We start from the raw sequence: 18,650 nt of genomic DNA, 5'->3' as shown, positions 1-18,650 counted from the left end.
ATCAAGATTTTTTAATTCTATGTATGTAGGTGTATATTTAGTATTTTTCTCAATATATTTATTTTAAAATTTATAAATTTAAAATTTTTTTGTTTTTACAAATCACAAAATTTGTTTATTTTTTTAATATGATTTCTATGTAAACATTTTAAATGCTCATAGAAATTCGTTTGAATTTTATAAAATTCTTTTAAAGTTGAAAACAAAATTGCTTTCGTTACTGTGATAAATTGAATTTCTCAATATCAAATTGAATTTATTTTGGATTTCTCAATTTAATTTTTCTTAATATTAATTTGAATCTGTTATTTTTCAATATTAATTTAGGGTTCTTGATTACAAGTTGTATTTTCTCTAAAAACTAAAATATTAAAAAATTTGTCAACATTTAAACAAAATCTTTAATATGTTTCTGAAAATTTTAAATAAATAAAATATGTATTTTCCTTGATTTGATTTATATCTAAAGTACATATAAAAATATGTCATGTCTATGTAAAATATATAGTTAGTTCAACGATATCAAGATAAAGGTGGGACATGTTCCTTTAAAAGTACATACTATTTTTAAGACTTGGAGTTTTTAATTTTTCTTTTGACTTCGACAAACAGGAAGTTAAATACAATTTATGAAAATTAATAATACTTACAAATCGTCCCCTTAATAAAACAATAGTGTATAATTTATTTGCCATTTCGAAATAATTAAGTTTAAAATTTTTCTGTTAGTAGACATCTAGAACAAAAGTAATTTTTCAATTGATCTTTTGACCCACTTTGTGGATCCACGTCCAAAGGGGACGAAATATCGTAGGCTTATAAAACATAAATCATTTAATTAAAAAAACAGTTAAAATGTATTTGAAATGCAATACCATATTTATAAAAGCCGTTAAATTTAATTTTAAATATACATAAATTCAAGCTTCCATATATGTACAGATGTACATTCACGAACTTGGCATTACTTACCACAACTCTCCACTATTTTACCACAATGTTACCACCTTGATGTAAAAACAATAAACAAGCTTACCATACTTTTGCAAACCACTAAACAATACTACCAGATTATTGTGAGAAACTGCAACCAACTTCGCTGTTGTTACCGGCTGATTTCTATTTGCGAATTTTTTTATGAAGAAAAACAGAATAAAGAACACGAAGAAAAACAACAGAAAATTGGGTGTATCTTCTTTAAAATTAGGAATTTGGAAAAAAAAATAATATTTTGTAAACTGCAACAGAAAATTAATAACTTTGTTATTAAAACCTTAAATATTAAGTAACCAAGCCAACAGCAGTTAAATCTCTAAGGAAGATGTCTAAGAACAAGTTGAATTTAACACTGCCTCCAGTGGATGCGTCAGCAGCTTCATCACAGGTGGTGCCAACACCACCGTTTAAAACTCCTTCTGGCACAGAGTAAATATTGATTTTTTTAAAATACTTATTTCATTTTTTATATTTTCATTATTGTTATCACATTTAATTGCTTTAAACACATCTCACTATATAGCCTAAAAATATGTATAACGAATGAATGAATGATCTAATTTGTAATCAAACTATCCAATGCTATTTTTCAATTAAATCATCATCACGTATGGGTATTTTTGGAAACCTACAAGTCAACAAGTGTTAAAGAATCTTGTTTTATTTCTATTTCATGAGACATTTCCTACACTTAGACCTTATAAACTCAGAAAAAGTTTTTCTATTGTTGAATAGTAGTTACACCGAGTTCGTATTATTCTTTAGATGTAAAACGATTTTCAACATTGTACCTATTTGCATACTTCATTTGGAAAGTTTGTGGTCGTGAAATGTATCTTCTTTTTCTCTTGATGTCACGTCTTGTTCTGATTGAGCTGTGTTGTTATTGATGTCTAGCGCGTTGTAATTTTATGTAAAATCTTCTCTTCTACGTTAACCAACTAATCCTTTCAGTGTAGTAGTATCTTCAACATCTTCCACATCTACCATCTACCACCTCTGTTTTAAGACTTTTAGTTTCCTCATTGTTTGCTTGCATAATTTTTTGTTTTGTTGCACAAAAATTCATTAAAAAGTTAAATTAAAGAAAACATAGTTTGCTGGGCAAGCCGAAGACGAGCATTGAGGCCCTGACCGAAACCCTGGAGGAACTTGAGATGGATGACACAGCCCGTAAGCGTATTAAAGTATTCCTAAGCCAAAAGGAGAAAATAGGCGAGTTGTCAGATGACGATCTGGAAAAACTGGGCGAACTGGGTTCCGGCAATGGCGGCGTGGTTATGAAAGTCCGACACATACCTACCCAATTGATAATGGCTAGAAAATTGATACACTTGGAAGTAAAGCCGGCCATTAAGAAACAAATTATACGAGAGTTAAAAGTCTTGCATGAGTGCAATTTTCCTCACATTGTGGGCTTCTATGGTGCATTTTATAGTGATGGTGAAATCAGTATTTGTATGGAATACATGGATGGCGGTTCATTGGATTTAATACTCAAAAGAGCTGGCAAAATACCAGAACCCATATTGGGAAAAATAACGTTGGCCGTATTGAAAGGTCTTAGTTATTTAAGGGAGAAACATGCCATCATGCATAGAGATGTGAAGCCAAGTAATATTCTAGTAAACAGCAGTGGAGAAATAAAAATCTGTGATTTTGGTGTATCTGGTCAATTGATAGACTCTATGGCAAATTCCTTTGTTGGCACCAGAAGTTATATGTCGGTAAGTTACTTTAAACTAAAGCATATGAATTGAAATGAAATTATTATGATTTTACAGCCTGAACGATTGCAGGGCACTCACTATTCAGTACAGTCGGATATTTGGTCTTTAGGTTTATCGTTGGTAGAGATGGCCATAGGCATGTATCCCATACCACCACCAGATGCCAAAACAATAGCAGCCATTTTCGATGAGAAAAATGAAGATGGTACACAGACGTTGGTCGAACCAAAAGTTATGGCCATATTTGAGTTACTTGATTACATAGTCAATGAACCTCCACCAAAATTGGAGCACAACGTATTTACAGACGAGTTTAAAGATTTCGTGGATATATGCTTGAAGAAAAACCCCGATGAACGAGCTGACTTGAAAACATTATTGGTAAGTAATCCAAGTTTTTTATTATACCCTTCACTTCAATTGTGGGTATAATCACATATATGTGTTAAAAAAATCGCAACTACAGAACTCTAAGTTTTATTAAGTTGTTTTCTTCTCCTGTAAAGTAAGGAAAATGTTAGTTAGGGCCTTTCTATATTAAGGTAGCTATATATAAGATTGTCATTCCGTTTGTAATTTGCGACCCCATTAAGTGTGTTCAGAATCGTTACGGAATCGAAATATCCACCTACAGGACTATCTCGATTTTGTTGCAACAATTTTTTTAACCAAATTTAATATTTATCCAAACTTTGGAGATGTATATATGATTAGGCCCTGACGAATACAGCACTCTTACTTGATTTTAAACCAAATTGTTAATATCTTTTTTATTTATTTCCTTTTTAGAATCATGCTTGGATACGTAAGGCTGAGGTTGAGGAAGTTGATATTGCAGGCTGGGTTTGTAAAACAATGGATTTGCCACCCTCTACACCGAAACGTAATACTTCACCCAATCAATAAATAATTTATTAAAAAAAAACAAATATCAAAATACACAAGCAAAATATTCTTTTTACTTAATGTAATATCTTGTCAACCACACTAAAGTTGTTTAATTTAACAAGAAATCAAAAAGAAGAAAAACTTAAAAATAAACACAAATTTCTGTAATAAATTATATCAATTAAACGATACGATAAGAGAAATGAAAGTATGATTCAATGATTTTGACTCATCATTAAAAATATAAAATGAATGAAACAATTGTTAGCAATTTTACCAACACAAATGTAGATTTCTATCTTCACAATTAAAAAAAGTTTGTCGCTAGTTTGGAATTGGTAAGGATTAATAATGTTTAATTTATTGGTGATTGTGCGATAAAGAACAGCAAATTGTATTATCTTTTTGTATGAGTAAAATTAAAAATTTTGGAAAATTTGACTAAAAATATTTTTCAATTTTGTTTCCATATGACACGCCAATTTCTAATTGTATGCTCATATACTTATGCTTGCTAAAACTGTTGGCGTTATTAATTTGTCTCATTCCGTGCAATAGTTAGGTTGCAAATTTTAATAAAAAATCTTAAAAATAAAGCTTTTAAAATGATGCCAATTCATTGAACTCTCTTCGAACTGTTAGCTTATTTTGCATAAAACGTATGAAATTTTTTAACGTCCTACGACTCGGAGGTTTAATTAATAAAGAAATTCAAAACTTATTTTTTTATTTCGAAACCCATAGGAAATACAAACCAAACTGTTTGATTTTAAAGTAAGATACAAGTTAATTAAAAATTACAATTTCTTTGTGCTATTATTGTCTAAGAAATTTGCACAGTGCAAACAAAAAATGCTTTTTCGGAAGGAACAAATTTTCATAAACATATTTTTTTTTTTTGAAAATATTAGAAATTCTGGCTAAAAGTTAAATTAATTAAAGCTTTAACCCCCATTAACACAAAACATGGTTATGTGTTAACTGAAAGTTATATTGACAGTTTTGATACAAACAAAATTTAACCGACAGTATAACTATTGGTTAACACATAACCAGATTTTGTGTTAATGGGGGTAAGTCATTTTAAATTCAATGTGTATAGAAATTTAAAATTAGATATAACTTTAAATGTCTTTATTTTGAAATATTCGCCCCTATCGCGAATTAATATTTCACATGAAATATTTTCCTTTTTTCGTTCATCAACTTTGTTCACGTGAAAAAATTCCCCTTGATTTGAAATTTTTTTAAATTGTTCCCTTTGTGATACCCTAAGGATCATGCTCAGGTCCTAAATAGGATCCTCACATGTAGGAATTGGGTTCAGTGCCGAACCAACCAGACGCACAAATGAACGAATCTATCTTCCTGACATCCACAGTAGATCAGCTAGGCCGTGCAAAAAAGTAATACCTATTATCGCAGTCCGAACCCCCGATAGAGCAGGGCAAAGACAGAACATGGATTTCACAAATAAATAAACAAAATGGTACATACTAAAATACTTTTCATCGCAGTTTAATTGTTGTATTGTTGAAATACATAATATTAAGTATTAATATGTATTAAAGTTGTTAAAAACACAAACAAACGATGTGTCAAAATTTCACCTCGTATTTAACAAAAAAAAGTAAATGTTAATATATACTTTCTCCAAACCCTGACACATCATTTTAACACTGCCCCCTAAAAATCTGGCATCATCGCATTAGCAAATGAAATATAAACAAAACGGATAAAGCAAAATATTCATCAAAACAAAGAATGGCAACTGACAAGAGAATACAGACAAATTAGATACTAAAGAACAATAAGAAAAAAATAAACAACATATAAATTAAGCAAACAATGAAATTTAAATAAAGTAATTATAGAAAATAAAGGAAACTCAGAAAAGTAAAATAACAAAAAGAAAAACAATGAAGAATAGAGTGTAACAAATAAATAAATAAAAAAACATGATCAACGTCGCTGCAGAAATAACGAATATTCCCGAGTCCGTGCCTCTTTCTGTCTTTGAACCATCAGTGTAGATTGAGATCACGTCATCCCTTAGGACAGAATTCGCGGCCCAATCATCCCTTGTCGGTATTCTGATCTTAAATGTAAAGTGACCAAACTGGTTCACTTTATTATTAATCAAGTGCAAGTGCGTTTTTTGTTTCTTTGACTCTTGTTTATGAGATAAAAAGAAAAGACAACAACAACTATTGTGGTGTACGATACCCCTGGACGTAACCGCCTCCCCCTAAAAAAAACTACAATAAATTATATTAAGAAAAATTGCAAACTATATCTCGTTGACGATGTTACTTGCTGTTGCAGTTCCATTGTGAGATTACTAGCTAGACATTTATACATACATATTCGATTATATGAATACACGAATGTGTGTGTTTTGTCTTTAGCATTTATTTTGTATATTTTTTGCTGGTTGAGCAGAGTGGAGTAGTGCATTCATTGTTGTCTCAAGAGCCAGCGAATGTAAGAAGCCAGGTGCAGTTGCTGCTGCTGCTGTTACTACTACTGCAAAGCTTACCACATTAAGAATGCTGGTTGTACTGGTTCAGTTCTTTAACGTGCGTTCCCAACGACGGTCATAATTAAAACAAAAATTACAGCAACACAAACAAATTGCACTGTGTTTCGTTCCCTCCCAACGAACAACGTACCACAGCAGTGAGATTTTATTTTGCGGCTATTGAGAATTATTTTAATAATTAGTACAAAGAAATCTTGATCTTTGAATTGCTTAAAATCAACAAACCAAAAAACATACATACATATGTATGTACGTAAAGCTTCAAAACGTCTATACTAAATATCTAATAAACTAATTTGTCAACATCATCATAAAGAAAAAACCGGAAACTGTAAACCATTTAATATTCACATTGTCATTGTATTGCACTGCATTTTCCTACAAACAAAAAAAAAAACTAATGTTTTGTGCTTGATTAAGATCATGGCCAATACTACAAACAAAGAGAGTCCCAGTCGTGAATCTACAAATTCCTCCTCGGCCCGCATATCGCTACTAACGGATGCAGAATCCTTGACCCGTGATTATAGTTTGGGTAGTTTAAACTCAGCCGTCAGCCAAGATGAGTTCTTTCGCTGTCGTGATCACGCTGAAAGTGTCCTCAAACGTATGCAATTATATTTGGAGAATCAACAGCTATGTGATGTTGTCCTAATAGCAGGCATTGATGGTCGTAGGTAAGTGAAGGCAAATAAATATTTCAATACAATAAAGTTTAAAGTTTTCTTCAGCCATTGCTTAACGAATATTAATTTAAACAAAGAACTATTACTGTGACATACTACAATGCAACGTAGCATATACCAAGAATAATTAAACAGTTTATTGCATGTAAATTTGTTTTAAAATATTTAAATTCTCAAGCAAAATAAAGTGTATACAAAAATTCTAGAAGGGCCATTTAAAATTACAAGTAATCAATTGTCAAAAACTTTTATGTACTTAATATGTAAATTGATTTTATAGATAAATATTGTTTACCATTTTGAGTATATTTAATAGCATACTTCGGAAATGTAACCTTTTCAAAGCGATGAAACTGAATTCAGATGGCTTGTATTTATTTAGAAACTAATAAAAAAAAAACAGTGGCACATATCGACAGACTATAGATATACTGTGTGTGTCTTAGGTAACTAATCCTTTATTGTTAAAGTTATCAACATTGAAAATTTAAAAATACACTTTGAGACTTACAAGAGTTTTTTCATATTTCTATTTATTAATTCTTCATTTACATAACCGAGCCCTTAGGGCATTATGTGGTTAATAAATTCAAATTTGATATCTGTTTCATGGTTTCTAACTTACAGATTAAATCCAACATAAATTAGTCACTTGACTATGGTCATTTCTATAGCCTATAAATAATTATGGTAATACTTCTTGGTGGTATATAAGTGAAACTAAAATTTACGGATGTTTTAAATTTTTCAGTTTTTTAATAAAAAATCCTAAAATCTATCCATCGATTAAAACTTAAAAAATTCGCTTTGTTGGAGATTGGGCTGAATAAAAGATTCGGTTCTAAAAAAAGATTTAAGTCGTACTATAATGATTTTCATGATTTTAAAAAAAAATCAAAAAGTTCACTGGTGTTTACTCACATTTTTTCTTTTTATATCCTTAAATATTTCAGATGATATTTCTAATTTGGTAGTATTGAATACTGGTTCCAGAATGAAAATAATATTTAATGCAAATGTTAAAATCCGCGAAATATTAATTTTTGAAAAACTTAATCACGTGCTCTTTAATTATCATGAAGGAAAATTATATTTGGGGTATTCACACGGTCTACTATTTGGTCATATTGTCATAATGTCCTAATATATTTTGATAGTTTAATCAAATTTTTGTTGTGTTTCAAACAAAAAAGTTCTAAACTAATAACACTATTTGAACTATGTATGTTTATTGTTTTGTCATAAAATAATACTTTTTTTATTTAAAACACAACAACAACTATTATAATATATTAGGACATTATGACAATATGAATAATAGCAGACCATGTGAATACCCCAATTGAGTGTAAAGAAGATAAGTTGAGAAATGTAAGAAAAGATAAATCACGGTTTATTGTTGGTGTTTTGTTTAAGCTTTGATATTTTTACAAATAAAGCTTGAGCTATTTGTATAATATCTTTAGTTTTTCTAAAGCCTTTTTGGGAAAAGGTTTCCTGATGATCTGGCCTAAGCAACCAGTGAAATGCGCATAGGAACTAGCTTATCCCCCAACAATAAATTTCAGTGAATTTATCAAACTAAAAATTGGGAAGTTAGCATAAAACAATTTTACTAAAAGATTGTAATTTGTATTTTAAAAATTATTAAATATGGAATACATATTTTAACACACGCTAATAGTTTCTTGATAGTTCTATTAATTGGTATCATTTTAATTTCAATTAAACAAAAACTTTATTTTTTAATTTTCAAAAATATACTTTATAGAATATTTGATTCACTACAATGTTCTAGATTAGAGTGAAGGAAAATTTTAAAATGAATTCCGGAACTAAAATATTTTAGATATTACTTAAAGCAAGATCACATCCCAACTCAGAAATATAGTTTAGAGCTAAATTACTTTCCACGTAATCTTAATATTTTTTTTTTCAATTTAAACGTTTTGTACTCCTAAAATAACAAATTATTAACAGAATATTTGGATTACTTAAAGAATAATATTTTTAAAATTAACATTTTTAGTTGTGACGGTCTTGCAGTAAGGGAGCGATATGTAGGTACATAGCCATTTCGTCGTCATTATTCTTATAGAAATAATTTTATTTATTTGTATCCAAAACAAACAAATCCATTAATTTCCCACCATTATACGATTTGCAGCATCATCTCTTTGTTTTTACAATATGTACAACAATCTGCAATAGCAAGTTTTCTTTGTTTGTAATATTTTTCTCAGATTTTTTTTGTTCCTCAACTCTAGCTGGCTGTTTGGTTTTACTGCTGCCGCTGTTTCTGTTGTTGACAATGAGAAGCGATCAACAAAAACGAAGAAAGTGAATTGACTGCAATTGGTTGTCTGGAGATTTTACTAAAGTTTTAGTATAGCCATTGTCACTGTTTATAATAATATACATATATACATAAATTAATATTTTTTTTATTTGTTGTTTATATGTCCATATTCTTACAATATGCTCACATTTTAACATAAACGTACAATGTACATGCAAAAGTTTTAACTCGCAGAAACTGTTTAAAATTCATCTATTCTGCATCGTGTTAGGAATGATCAATTAGTCTCTTTATAGTATTTTGCAGTCGGTCGTCTGTCGTTCATTCACTTCTTTATTCATATTTGGCGTTGTTTTGTTGATGTTGTTGCCTTTTGTTGCAGGTTTTTTCTTATTAAACCATCAAGTGTAGGTCGTATTAAATAGAGAGAATATAAACAAAAGAATAGAACGCGAACAGCCAACCAGTCCACTTTAAAAGAACAATTAAACAAATACGTTGATCTAAAAATGCACATTAAAATTGCGTTGGTAATGTGTGTAGTGCACTAAATGTTGATTGAAATCAGCATTGCACTATCACTCACTAAAATTTCAAAAAATTTAGTTCGCACTATTTTTTATCATCTTTAGTGATAATGCTTATTTCTTAACTAGCACTAAAAAAATAGTGATAGTGATAATTTTTTAACTATCACTAAACGAAGATTTAGTGCAAAAATCTGCACTACAATTAATTAGTGCAAAGTTTTAAACTGCAATCAAAAAAAGGCAGCATTAAACATACTACACAGAAAAAAATTTCAACATAAATATTATGATTCGAATTCATTGATTTCAATTCATAACATTTATAAATAATTTCTTAAATAGTATGATTTTTTTAATATTTTATGTTTTGAAATAAAATCTAGAAGGCTTTAAAAATATAATTTCAATTTCATTTTTATTTTTATGTTGTTCAAAAATGTTTGAAATTTTTCATGGAAAATTTTTAGTTTTTTTATGATTTTCAGCTACAAAATGATATAAAAAGCGCGAAAATGATTAAATTGATTTAATAGGATGAAATGCTTTTATATTTATGAATGTTTTATTTAGTTTAATGATAATTTTTAAGTTTCAGATATTCTCCTTTTTATCTTAAAATATTGGCCAATATATGGCTATTATGCAAATATTCTTGCACTAATTCATTATATAATACAATTATAATGCAATTTATTAAAAAAATTAAGTAAAAAAAGCAAAAGTTTCCGTCATGTAAAATTTTATAATATTTATGAACATGTTCTTATTTTGAATGAAATAAGTTTGGGAAAAAAAAGTCAAGTTCGATTAATAATATTTATTACAAAATTCATTCCAATTATGAATTTTTTTTTTCTGTGTATTACTAAATTTTCAAAAATGAGTAGTCATGAAATTGTTGAATCCAAATTCGAAAAATAAAAATTTTAAATATTTTTTGTTATTTTTAATGAAATATTAGTCTTAAGTTTTAAATTAGTGTACAGGAATAAACTAAACCATTTTGAACTTAAAAGATTATCTAAAATATTTGATTTTCCTCATATATACATACATATTTCGCTATTCAATTTATTTTTAATTTTTGACATTTATTTTAGAGTGCCTGCACATCGTCTAGTATTATCAGCTTCCAGTGCTTATTTTTCTGCCATGTTCACGGGATCTTTGCGTGAAACGAAAGAAGAAGAAGTAACTCTAGGCGAGGTACATGGAGATGCATTACAAATACTTGTGCAATATTGCTATACGGGTTTTATTGAGTTGCGTGAGGACACAGTTGAAACACTATTGGCCACAGCTTGTCTTTTACAATTAAATGCCGTGGTTACAGCCTGCTGTAACTTTTTAGCTAGACAATTGCATCCCTCAAATTGTTTGGGATTTGCATTTTTCGCCGAACAACAAAGTTGTAATACCTTATTAAGATTGGCCAAAGCCTATACATGTCAACACTTTATGCAGGTGAGTATATATAGTTTTACTTATAGAATGATTTGAAAACCAACTTTACCATTACTACATATTTTTTATAGGTTTGTAAAAATCAAGAGTTTTTCCAATTAAATGGCGATCAATTGGGCAAATTACTTGCTAGCGATGATCTCAATGTACCCTCGGAACAGGATGTTTTCCACAGTTTAATGTCTTGGATACAACATGATCCAGCTGTTCGAGAAAAATACATTCCCGAATTATTGGCATTGGTGAGATTGCCATTGCTACAGCCGTCCTTTATAATGGATCATGTGGAGAGTGTTTGCGCCTCAAATGAATGTCAGCAATTGGTAATGGAGGCTTTAAAATGGCATTTATTACCTGAAAGAAGATCGCTTATAGCTTCAGAACGTACAAAGCCAAGAAAGTCAACCGTCGGTAAATTGTTGGCGGTTGGTGGAATGGACGCCCATAAGGTAGTAGCGAATATAGGCATATAATAGACCTCTAAAATTGATTGATTATTTAAATCTTTAGGGAGCCATCAGTATTGAAAGCTATTGCCCTCGTTTAGACAAATGGACTGTATGGAAAAATATGTCAGCTCGGCGTTTGCAATTTGGCGTGGCTGTAATGAATGATAAGTTAATTATTGTTGGTGGTCGTGACGGTTTAAAAACGCTTAACACAGTAGAGAGTTTAGACTTGAATTCTTTGGCATGGGCTCCGTTGAATCCAATGGGAACGCACCGCCATGGCTTAGGTGTTGCTGTTTTAGAAGGACCTTTATATGCCGTGGGAGGTCATGATGGCTGGAGCTATCTTAATACTGTAGAAAGGTATGTTGTTTTATACTTTTTTTATAGCTATAATGTAATCTATATGGAGATAATTCTATAAAGATGGGATCCTGTGGCACGCACTTGGAGTTATGTGGCTCCTATGTATTCTATGCGCTCTACTGCAGGAGTGGCTGTTTTAGGAGGTCGCTTGTATGTAGTTGGTGGTCGTGACGGTTCTGTGTGTCATAGATCTATAGAATGTTATGATCCTCACACAAATAAGTGGACTATGCGTGCTCCCATGAATAAACGCAGAGGCGGTGTTGGAGTAAGTTGTTATTCTCTCTAATTAAAACGCTAAAATTCAAAATAATAATTTTTGCTCTGAAGGTCGCTGTGGCACATGGTTTTATTTATGCTTTGGGAGGTCATGATTGCCCTGCTAGTAATCCTTCGGTTTGTCGTACTGACACAGTCGAGAGATATGATCCTGGTACTGACACTTGGACTTTGGTAAGTTTTCTTTTTTTAAAAAACAGCAAAAAAAACCTTAAATTCACTCATAAAAACATCTTTCAGATTTGTTCCTTGAGTATTGGTAGAGATGCAATAGGTTGTGCTTTATTAGGCGATCGTTTGATGGCCGTTGGCGGTTACGATGGTAATCACTATTTAAAAACGGTGGAAGAATATGATCCTGAAGCTAATGAGTGGACGCAAGTATCATTATTGACATTTAGTCGTGCTGGAGCGTGTGTCGTGGCCATTCCAAATATAATACCCCCTTCTGCACCTATGCCCAGTTCTACAGTTTAGTTGATTTTAATATATTCCTACTACGTATTATATCTGTTGTAATCTGTCTGCCTAAGTGTTACTATGCCAATTAAGCTTAATAACGTAAAATTTTAAGAGAACAAACAAACCTACTGAGCATGATTCAAAAAAGAAAATTAAACTAAATCAAACTGAAGAATGATGTTGATCGTCATTTAAAAACTAAACAATTTTTATTATGAACATTTGCTATTTGGAATGAAAAAACAAGCCTTTGCTTTTAGGTGCTCTTATCCAACAGCAACAATATAACTCTCTCCTATCTAACTGACGCTATCTCTTCTCTTTGTGCAAGAGTATGTAATTTACTATACTACATTCCATTACTGTTCATATGAATGATTTTGTTTATTTTTTTTTTTAATTTTTTTTCTAAAATTACTTAACTACTTATTATAACTACTTCCCCCTATATTGTATATTTTTAATATCTTTTTTCTTTTCTTTTGTTTTTTATTTTGCATAAATTTTTAAAATTATTTAGAAGCAATGGAAACCTGTGAGATTGAATCCTAGTTGCTATCGTCGTACTGTGGAATTTGTGGATTATTATAATCTATAAGATGCATACACACATAATTAATTATACATATATTTTTCACTATTTCACTATCACAAATCTACTTTAAAAATTATCACTGCACATTGGGGGTATAGCCATTTTTTTGTCAAGTATCATGCAATATGATTTTTCAAAATTTTCCCTATTTTTACAACTAAGTTAATGTGAATTAAGAATACAAGATATAATTTTTAAATTCGATTCCATCAAATTTGTAATAAAAATATTATGTATTTGATTGTACGATGTCCATATTCATAGATATTTGCAAAAAAAAGTTATAGCCCTACATACTGCACACGAATGAATTATTATTAACTACATATAATATATTTATACAAGCATAATTTTAAGCAATGATATTTTATTGTATTTTAATTTTTTAATACATTTACTATAATTCTGACGAAAATAAAATTTAGTTTTAAAACTATTCCAATGAATCAGTTTTGGAATTCAAGAAAACAGTTGCATTTTTAAAACATAATTATACTCGCAAAACAAAGGAATTTTTTACTAAAGTATTTGTTAATAAAAAAAGCAAATACATGTAATTTAATTTTTTTCTTTAACATTTTTTTTCATAATACATATTAGAATACGGAAAAAATATCTTGAATAAGGTCTTCAGTTATCTATCGGCAGTTGAAAATCAAGATCTCAGTCAAAATTTAATACAAACAATTTCATAATTTTGTGCTTAATATGGGATTAATTATGTATAAATTTGTATCGCAAAAATGGGATACCATAAAAGAAAGAAAAACTTGATGTATGGAACAAAATTCAAATATTTTTTTACTTCGTAAGTTCAAAATTACGAATTAATCAGCAATATTCAAAAAAATCGTTTGTGTAATATTTTTACAAAAAAAATAATTAAAAATAGCTTTCAAATTAAAAAAAAAAATATTTTTCTAAAATTTTCAACACAATTCAGTAATATATATAAATCCATAATAATGGACAAATTATCAACATTATGTAGTAACCTCAAAATGTAATATTTTTAATTTATAATTTGGTAGGGAAACTAATTTAAACAAAAATTTGAAAATTTGAATAATTTTTTTGAAGTTGCCGGATATAAATATACAAAATTAGATTAATTTCATAATATAAATTTTATCTATCACATCGAATGTTTACAGATATTTTACAATGTTCTCATATCACGACTTTTATTAAAATTTCGCAAAATTTTTAAAAAGTTCAAAAAAATTACATTCTCAAATTTATTATAATTTTTAGCATACATGTTTTTATGTATATTTAGGCTCATTTTTATCAGACATACAATTTGTCCGATTATTAATTCTATTCTAATGTCTATTTTATGAATAATATTTAAAAATAAATTAGCGATTTTTTAAATTCTTATCATCTCGCGTTGTCATCACTTTCGAACATCTGTTTATTGTTTTTTTTTTTCTTAAATTTCATAACACCTTACACAAACAAGCATTTTTACATTAAAATTTTATTTTAATTTATCTATGAAATATTGAATAAAAAGCTAAACAATAATGGCTTTATCGAGAGCTCGTTCCAATGAAATACCGAAAGATGCTGTTGTAATTAGTGAGGAGCAAGCACTGACCTATCAATGGAAACTTATATCCAATTGGGAAAAATTAAGTGAAGTGTAAGTATGCTGCATAATTACATCTGCTTAGAATGGCCAATAATAATATATTTAATTTTAGATGGTCCCTCCGTTATACTCCTGGAATCATTGCCGCATTTGCCACTTTCACCGGTATTTTTGTTAATAATCACTATCGCCAAAAACTAAAATTGGGCACATATGGCAGATTCTCCACATATCTACCAATTGTTGTTATACCGGCATTATTTACACTATCGTGTCATAAATTATTTATTCAACGTTCTATATTATTAGAACCTATGGGAGAGTGTCCAACTTGTGTTCAAATGAGAGCTGCTGCATTTCAAGTTGGTTTTGGTGTTATTTATCCCACTATATTGGCTCCCATGGCTGCCTGTATGTTCGCTACACGCCATTATACCTATAGATTACCTTCCATTACGCAAAACCCATTGGAAGTCTTACAGTTACTTAGAAAATTCACCAAACCAATTCTTCCTATACTGGGTTCGATTCTAGTTGGACAATCATTGGCTACCATATATTTGACTTATAAAGAACAAGAACAAAATATAAAGGTTTTAATTAATATGAGAAAGTTTGAGCAGCAAGTGGAACAAGAGTTGGGAATTTAGTTTTAATGTCTTGTTAAAATGCATATGAATTTATGTAAATATGTTAAATAAATTTATTACATATAAAAATGCTAAATGTAGATTTTAACCAATTAAGAGAGCTATTTTCGGCTGCTCCGAATCTTATATACCCTCATTCTTTTAAGATAAATATTTTTTGTTGTTTTTTTTTTGCTTAAACAATTTTTAATATTTTGCGGTAAAACAATGTATGGTAAAAAAATAGTTTGGTAAAAAAAAACGGGCTACAAAATATTTTTCCAGATTTTCACCCATTGTAGGACCGAATTGCTATGGCAGACATTTGTAAAGGCAGTGTCTCACATGGCAAATATTTGCTCAAAACCACTTTTTTAGTACAAATTTGTAAAACAATTTTTTTTTTGTTTGAATCATCCTAAAAAAATAAGTTTTTGAAATAAATAAAAGAATTCAAATGTATTTTATTTAGTGGTTACGTCTTTTTCGTCAAATATTACTCGAATTTAAATAGCAACCGAACTGGTACCATAGCCGATATATTGATGTTTGAATCATGTATGTAAGTTATTCGGGGGCTACGGTAAGTTGATTTCAACATACAGACTGCCATATGCTAAATTTATTGAAATTTAAATTGCTAATAAAAACAAATTTAGCAAACTTTAAAATTTATGAATTTGCATAATTTAATAGTTTTTTAATCAAAAAATATTATTTTTTATTATAATTTCTGTAAATTTTTACTTTCCAATAGATACTTGGTTTTTTTTGACGATTGTTCATAAGATATACACATCTGCTCAAAATAATAGATACACCAAAATTTATTTTTTAAAAACGAAAAAAAATAATGGTATATTGTAAAATTATAAAAAAAATTCAGTCGATTTTTATTTATAGTTAAAAGGAGAGTAAAAAACAAAAACAAAATATTTCATAATTAATAATAAATATTATAAAGTAAATTAAATTTCTTAAATTTCGAAAAATTTGGTGCTCATAATAATAGATACATTTTTAAAAATTCTTATTAAACAAAAGCTAATAAATTTTATCTTAAAAAAATTAGTTTATTATTAAAGTAAAGCTAGTATCCAGTATATCCACCTTTGTTTTGTAAAACTTTCTCCACTCTTCTGGGCATACTGGATATCAAGTTCTGACACTTCTCCAATGGAATCTCGTACCATATTTTTTGCGTTTTCTCCCATAAATAGTCTTTATTTTTGAAAACATCCTTCGAAAGCCTTATCTTTAATTCACTCCACAAGTTTTCTATTGGGTTTAAATCAGGGGATTGGCTGGGCCAGCTTAAAACAGGTACGTTATTCTCCAAGAACCAGTTTTTAACTAATCTTGAACTATGTTTTGGGTCGTTGTCCTGCTGGAATGTCCATATTAATGGCATATTTTCCGATGCATATGGAAGCATTACGTTTTCCAATATGTCTCTATACCCACTAGCATTCATGGTATCTTCTATTCGGAATATCGGACCAACACCATTCCATGAAAAGCAACCCCAAACCATTATGTTTCCCCCGCCATGTTTTACCGTCTTTTTTGTAAATTTAACGTGGAATTATTTTCCTTTTGGTCCGCGTACATTTCTTTGGCAGTCGTTTCCGAACAAATTTATTTTTGTTTCGTCGCTCCATAAAATATTTCTCCATTTTTTTTCGCCTTCACACCAGGACCATTGTAAGTGCCCTTTAGCAAATTCTAATCTTGTCTTGATATTTTTTTGGCGCATTAGTGGCACTTTTCTGGCAATTCTTCCCGGCAATTTAGCTTGTAAAAGACGACGACGAACTGTTTGTGGACTGATTTCGTTACATAGCTCCGCAGAAATAGCTTTCGATGATATGAAAGGGTCTTTTTTAACCATAAGGACGATCCGCCTATCTGTTTCTGGACTGGTTTTCTTTGGTCTACCGCGAGTTTCTCTTTTTTGTTTTTTAGATAAAGCATTTTGGACAAAATGTAAAGATCTTCCTATACTCTTTGCTATTTCCCGTAATGATTTTCCTTGATTTCTCATCGTTTGAACAATTTTTTTCTCATCTTCGGTACAATGATGATTTCGTCCCATTTTCTTCAAAAGAGTCCTATTTTTTATAAAATTGTTGCTAAAATTTAAATTATACTTACTGTTTCACGTAAATAGGAACAAAACATTGCACAAAAAAAAATTGTATATAAACAAATTACAAATTACTGATGTGTATCTATTTTTATGAGCAAATAATTTTTTGTAATTCAAATAAATTCGTTTTTAAAAATCAACATGAAAGCAAATAGTTGCCAGATTTTTGACTGACATGACATTGCCAGATAGAAATTTTAATAATATGATGTATTCTTAACGCTTGCGAGGAAATTTTCAATGTTACCGCCATTTAAATTTTTTCCAATTAGGTGTATCTATTATTTTGAGCAGATGTGTAACTGTAATTTTCGAACCGTTTCAATAATATTTATATCGAAAGTTGGCAATTCTATTAAAGCGATACTTTTGGTTTCTGGCATCACTACTTTCATGTCTACCTCAATGTCAATGTGAAAATAATAGAATATTCGTTATTTTTCATCACTTATATTTAGGGTATTCAATTAATAGGGTTTCTGGTTTAATTGGTTAACCGAGCAAATAATTAATCGGGGTTTAGATTTATTCGGCTAATTTAAAATTATTCGATTAACCGAATAATATCTATTTTAATTTTAAATTGAAAATACAACCACGAATTTTGTGTACAAAAGCATAAAAAACGAACAAAACATAACAATTCAATCCAAAAATATTAGCAAATATGATCCTTTTTGTATACAAATTTGAGTTTTTTTAGGATTTTAGTGAGATCTTCTGAAATAATCTTTTAAATAAGCATATAAATTAATTTTTTTCCTTTTAAACGATTTTTTTCTTTAGATTTAATAAAATTTGACTTGGATTTTTAAATTTGGTTTTAAAAATCTTTTATATAATTTTAGGTGAATAAAGATGTTAGTGAAAAAATATTGTGGAGAATATTTGAAAATATTTGGTGAAAAAAAATTGTTGTGTACAAAACTAAAAAAAATTATGCTAAACAAAAAATTGAATAAATTTTTTTTTTCACCAACATTTTTATA

General features: G+C 29.2%; 3 protein-coding genes across 4 annotated transcripts; all 3 read left to right on the top strand.

Annotated features, from left to right (window-relative positions):
* Nucleotides 1-1,213: 1,213 nt before the first annotated feature.
* Nucleotides 1,214-3,822, top strand: Dsor1 (mitogen-activated protein kinase kinase 1). Of its 2 annotated transcripts, none has more exons than XM_065507157.1 (4): nucleotides 1,214-1,425; nucleotides 2,093-2,723; nucleotides 2,781-3,107; nucleotides 3,516-3,822. In XM_065507157.1, the coding sequence occupies exons 1-4, from the start codon at nucleotides 1,322-1,324 to the stop codon at nucleotides 3,630-3,632; spliced, it is 1,179 nt and encodes a 392-aa protein (XP_065363229.1). In that variant the 5' UTR covers nucleotides 1,214-1,321; the 3' UTR covers nucleotides 3,633-3,822. The 2 variants fall into 2 exon arrangements, with proteins under 2 accessions (XP_065363229.1, XP_065363228.1); XM_065507156.1 differs by having other exon boundaries at nucleotides 1,215-1,425; nucleotides 2,084-2,723.
* Nucleotides 3,823-5,724: 1,902 nt separating this feature from the next.
* On the top strand, nucleotides 5,725-13,754 carry LOC135959195 (kelch-like protein 5). The gene is made up of 8 exons (XM_065510281.1): nucleotides 5,725-6,833; nucleotides 10,772-11,135; nucleotides 11,207-11,584; nucleotides 11,646-11,947; nucleotides 12,011-12,218; nucleotides 12,281-12,403; nucleotides 12,470-12,700; nucleotides 13,212-13,754. The coding sequence occupies exons 1-8, from the start codon at nucleotides 6,580-6,582 to the stop codon at nucleotides 13,287-13,289; spliced, it is 1,938 nt and encodes a 645-aa protein (XP_065366353.1). The 5' UTR covers nucleotides 5,725-6,579; the 3' UTR covers nucleotides 13,290-13,754.
* Nucleotides 13,755-14,743: 989 nt separating this feature from the next.
* Nucleotides 14,744-15,602, top strand: LOC135957331 (uncharacterized). The gene is made up of 2 exons (XM_065508056.1): nucleotides 14,744-14,934; nucleotides 14,996-15,602. Exons 1-2 carry the CDS (start codon nucleotides 14,816-14,818, stop codon nucleotides 15,531-15,533), a joined length of 657 nt encoding a protein of 218 aa, XP_065364128.1. The 5' UTR covers nucleotides 14,744-14,815; the 3' UTR covers nucleotides 15,534-15,602.
* Nucleotides 15,603-18,650: the final 3,048 nt, after the last annotated feature.

The sequence above is a fragment of the Calliphora vicina genome, chromosome 4 (assembly GCF_958450345.1).
Source record: "Calliphora vicina chromosome 4, idCalVici1.1, whole genome shotgun sequence".
NCBI lineage: Eukaryota > Metazoa > Arthropoda > Insecta > Diptera > Calliphoridae > Calliphora > Calliphora vicina.
This window is presented reverse-complemented; position numbering and strand designations above follow the sequence as displayed.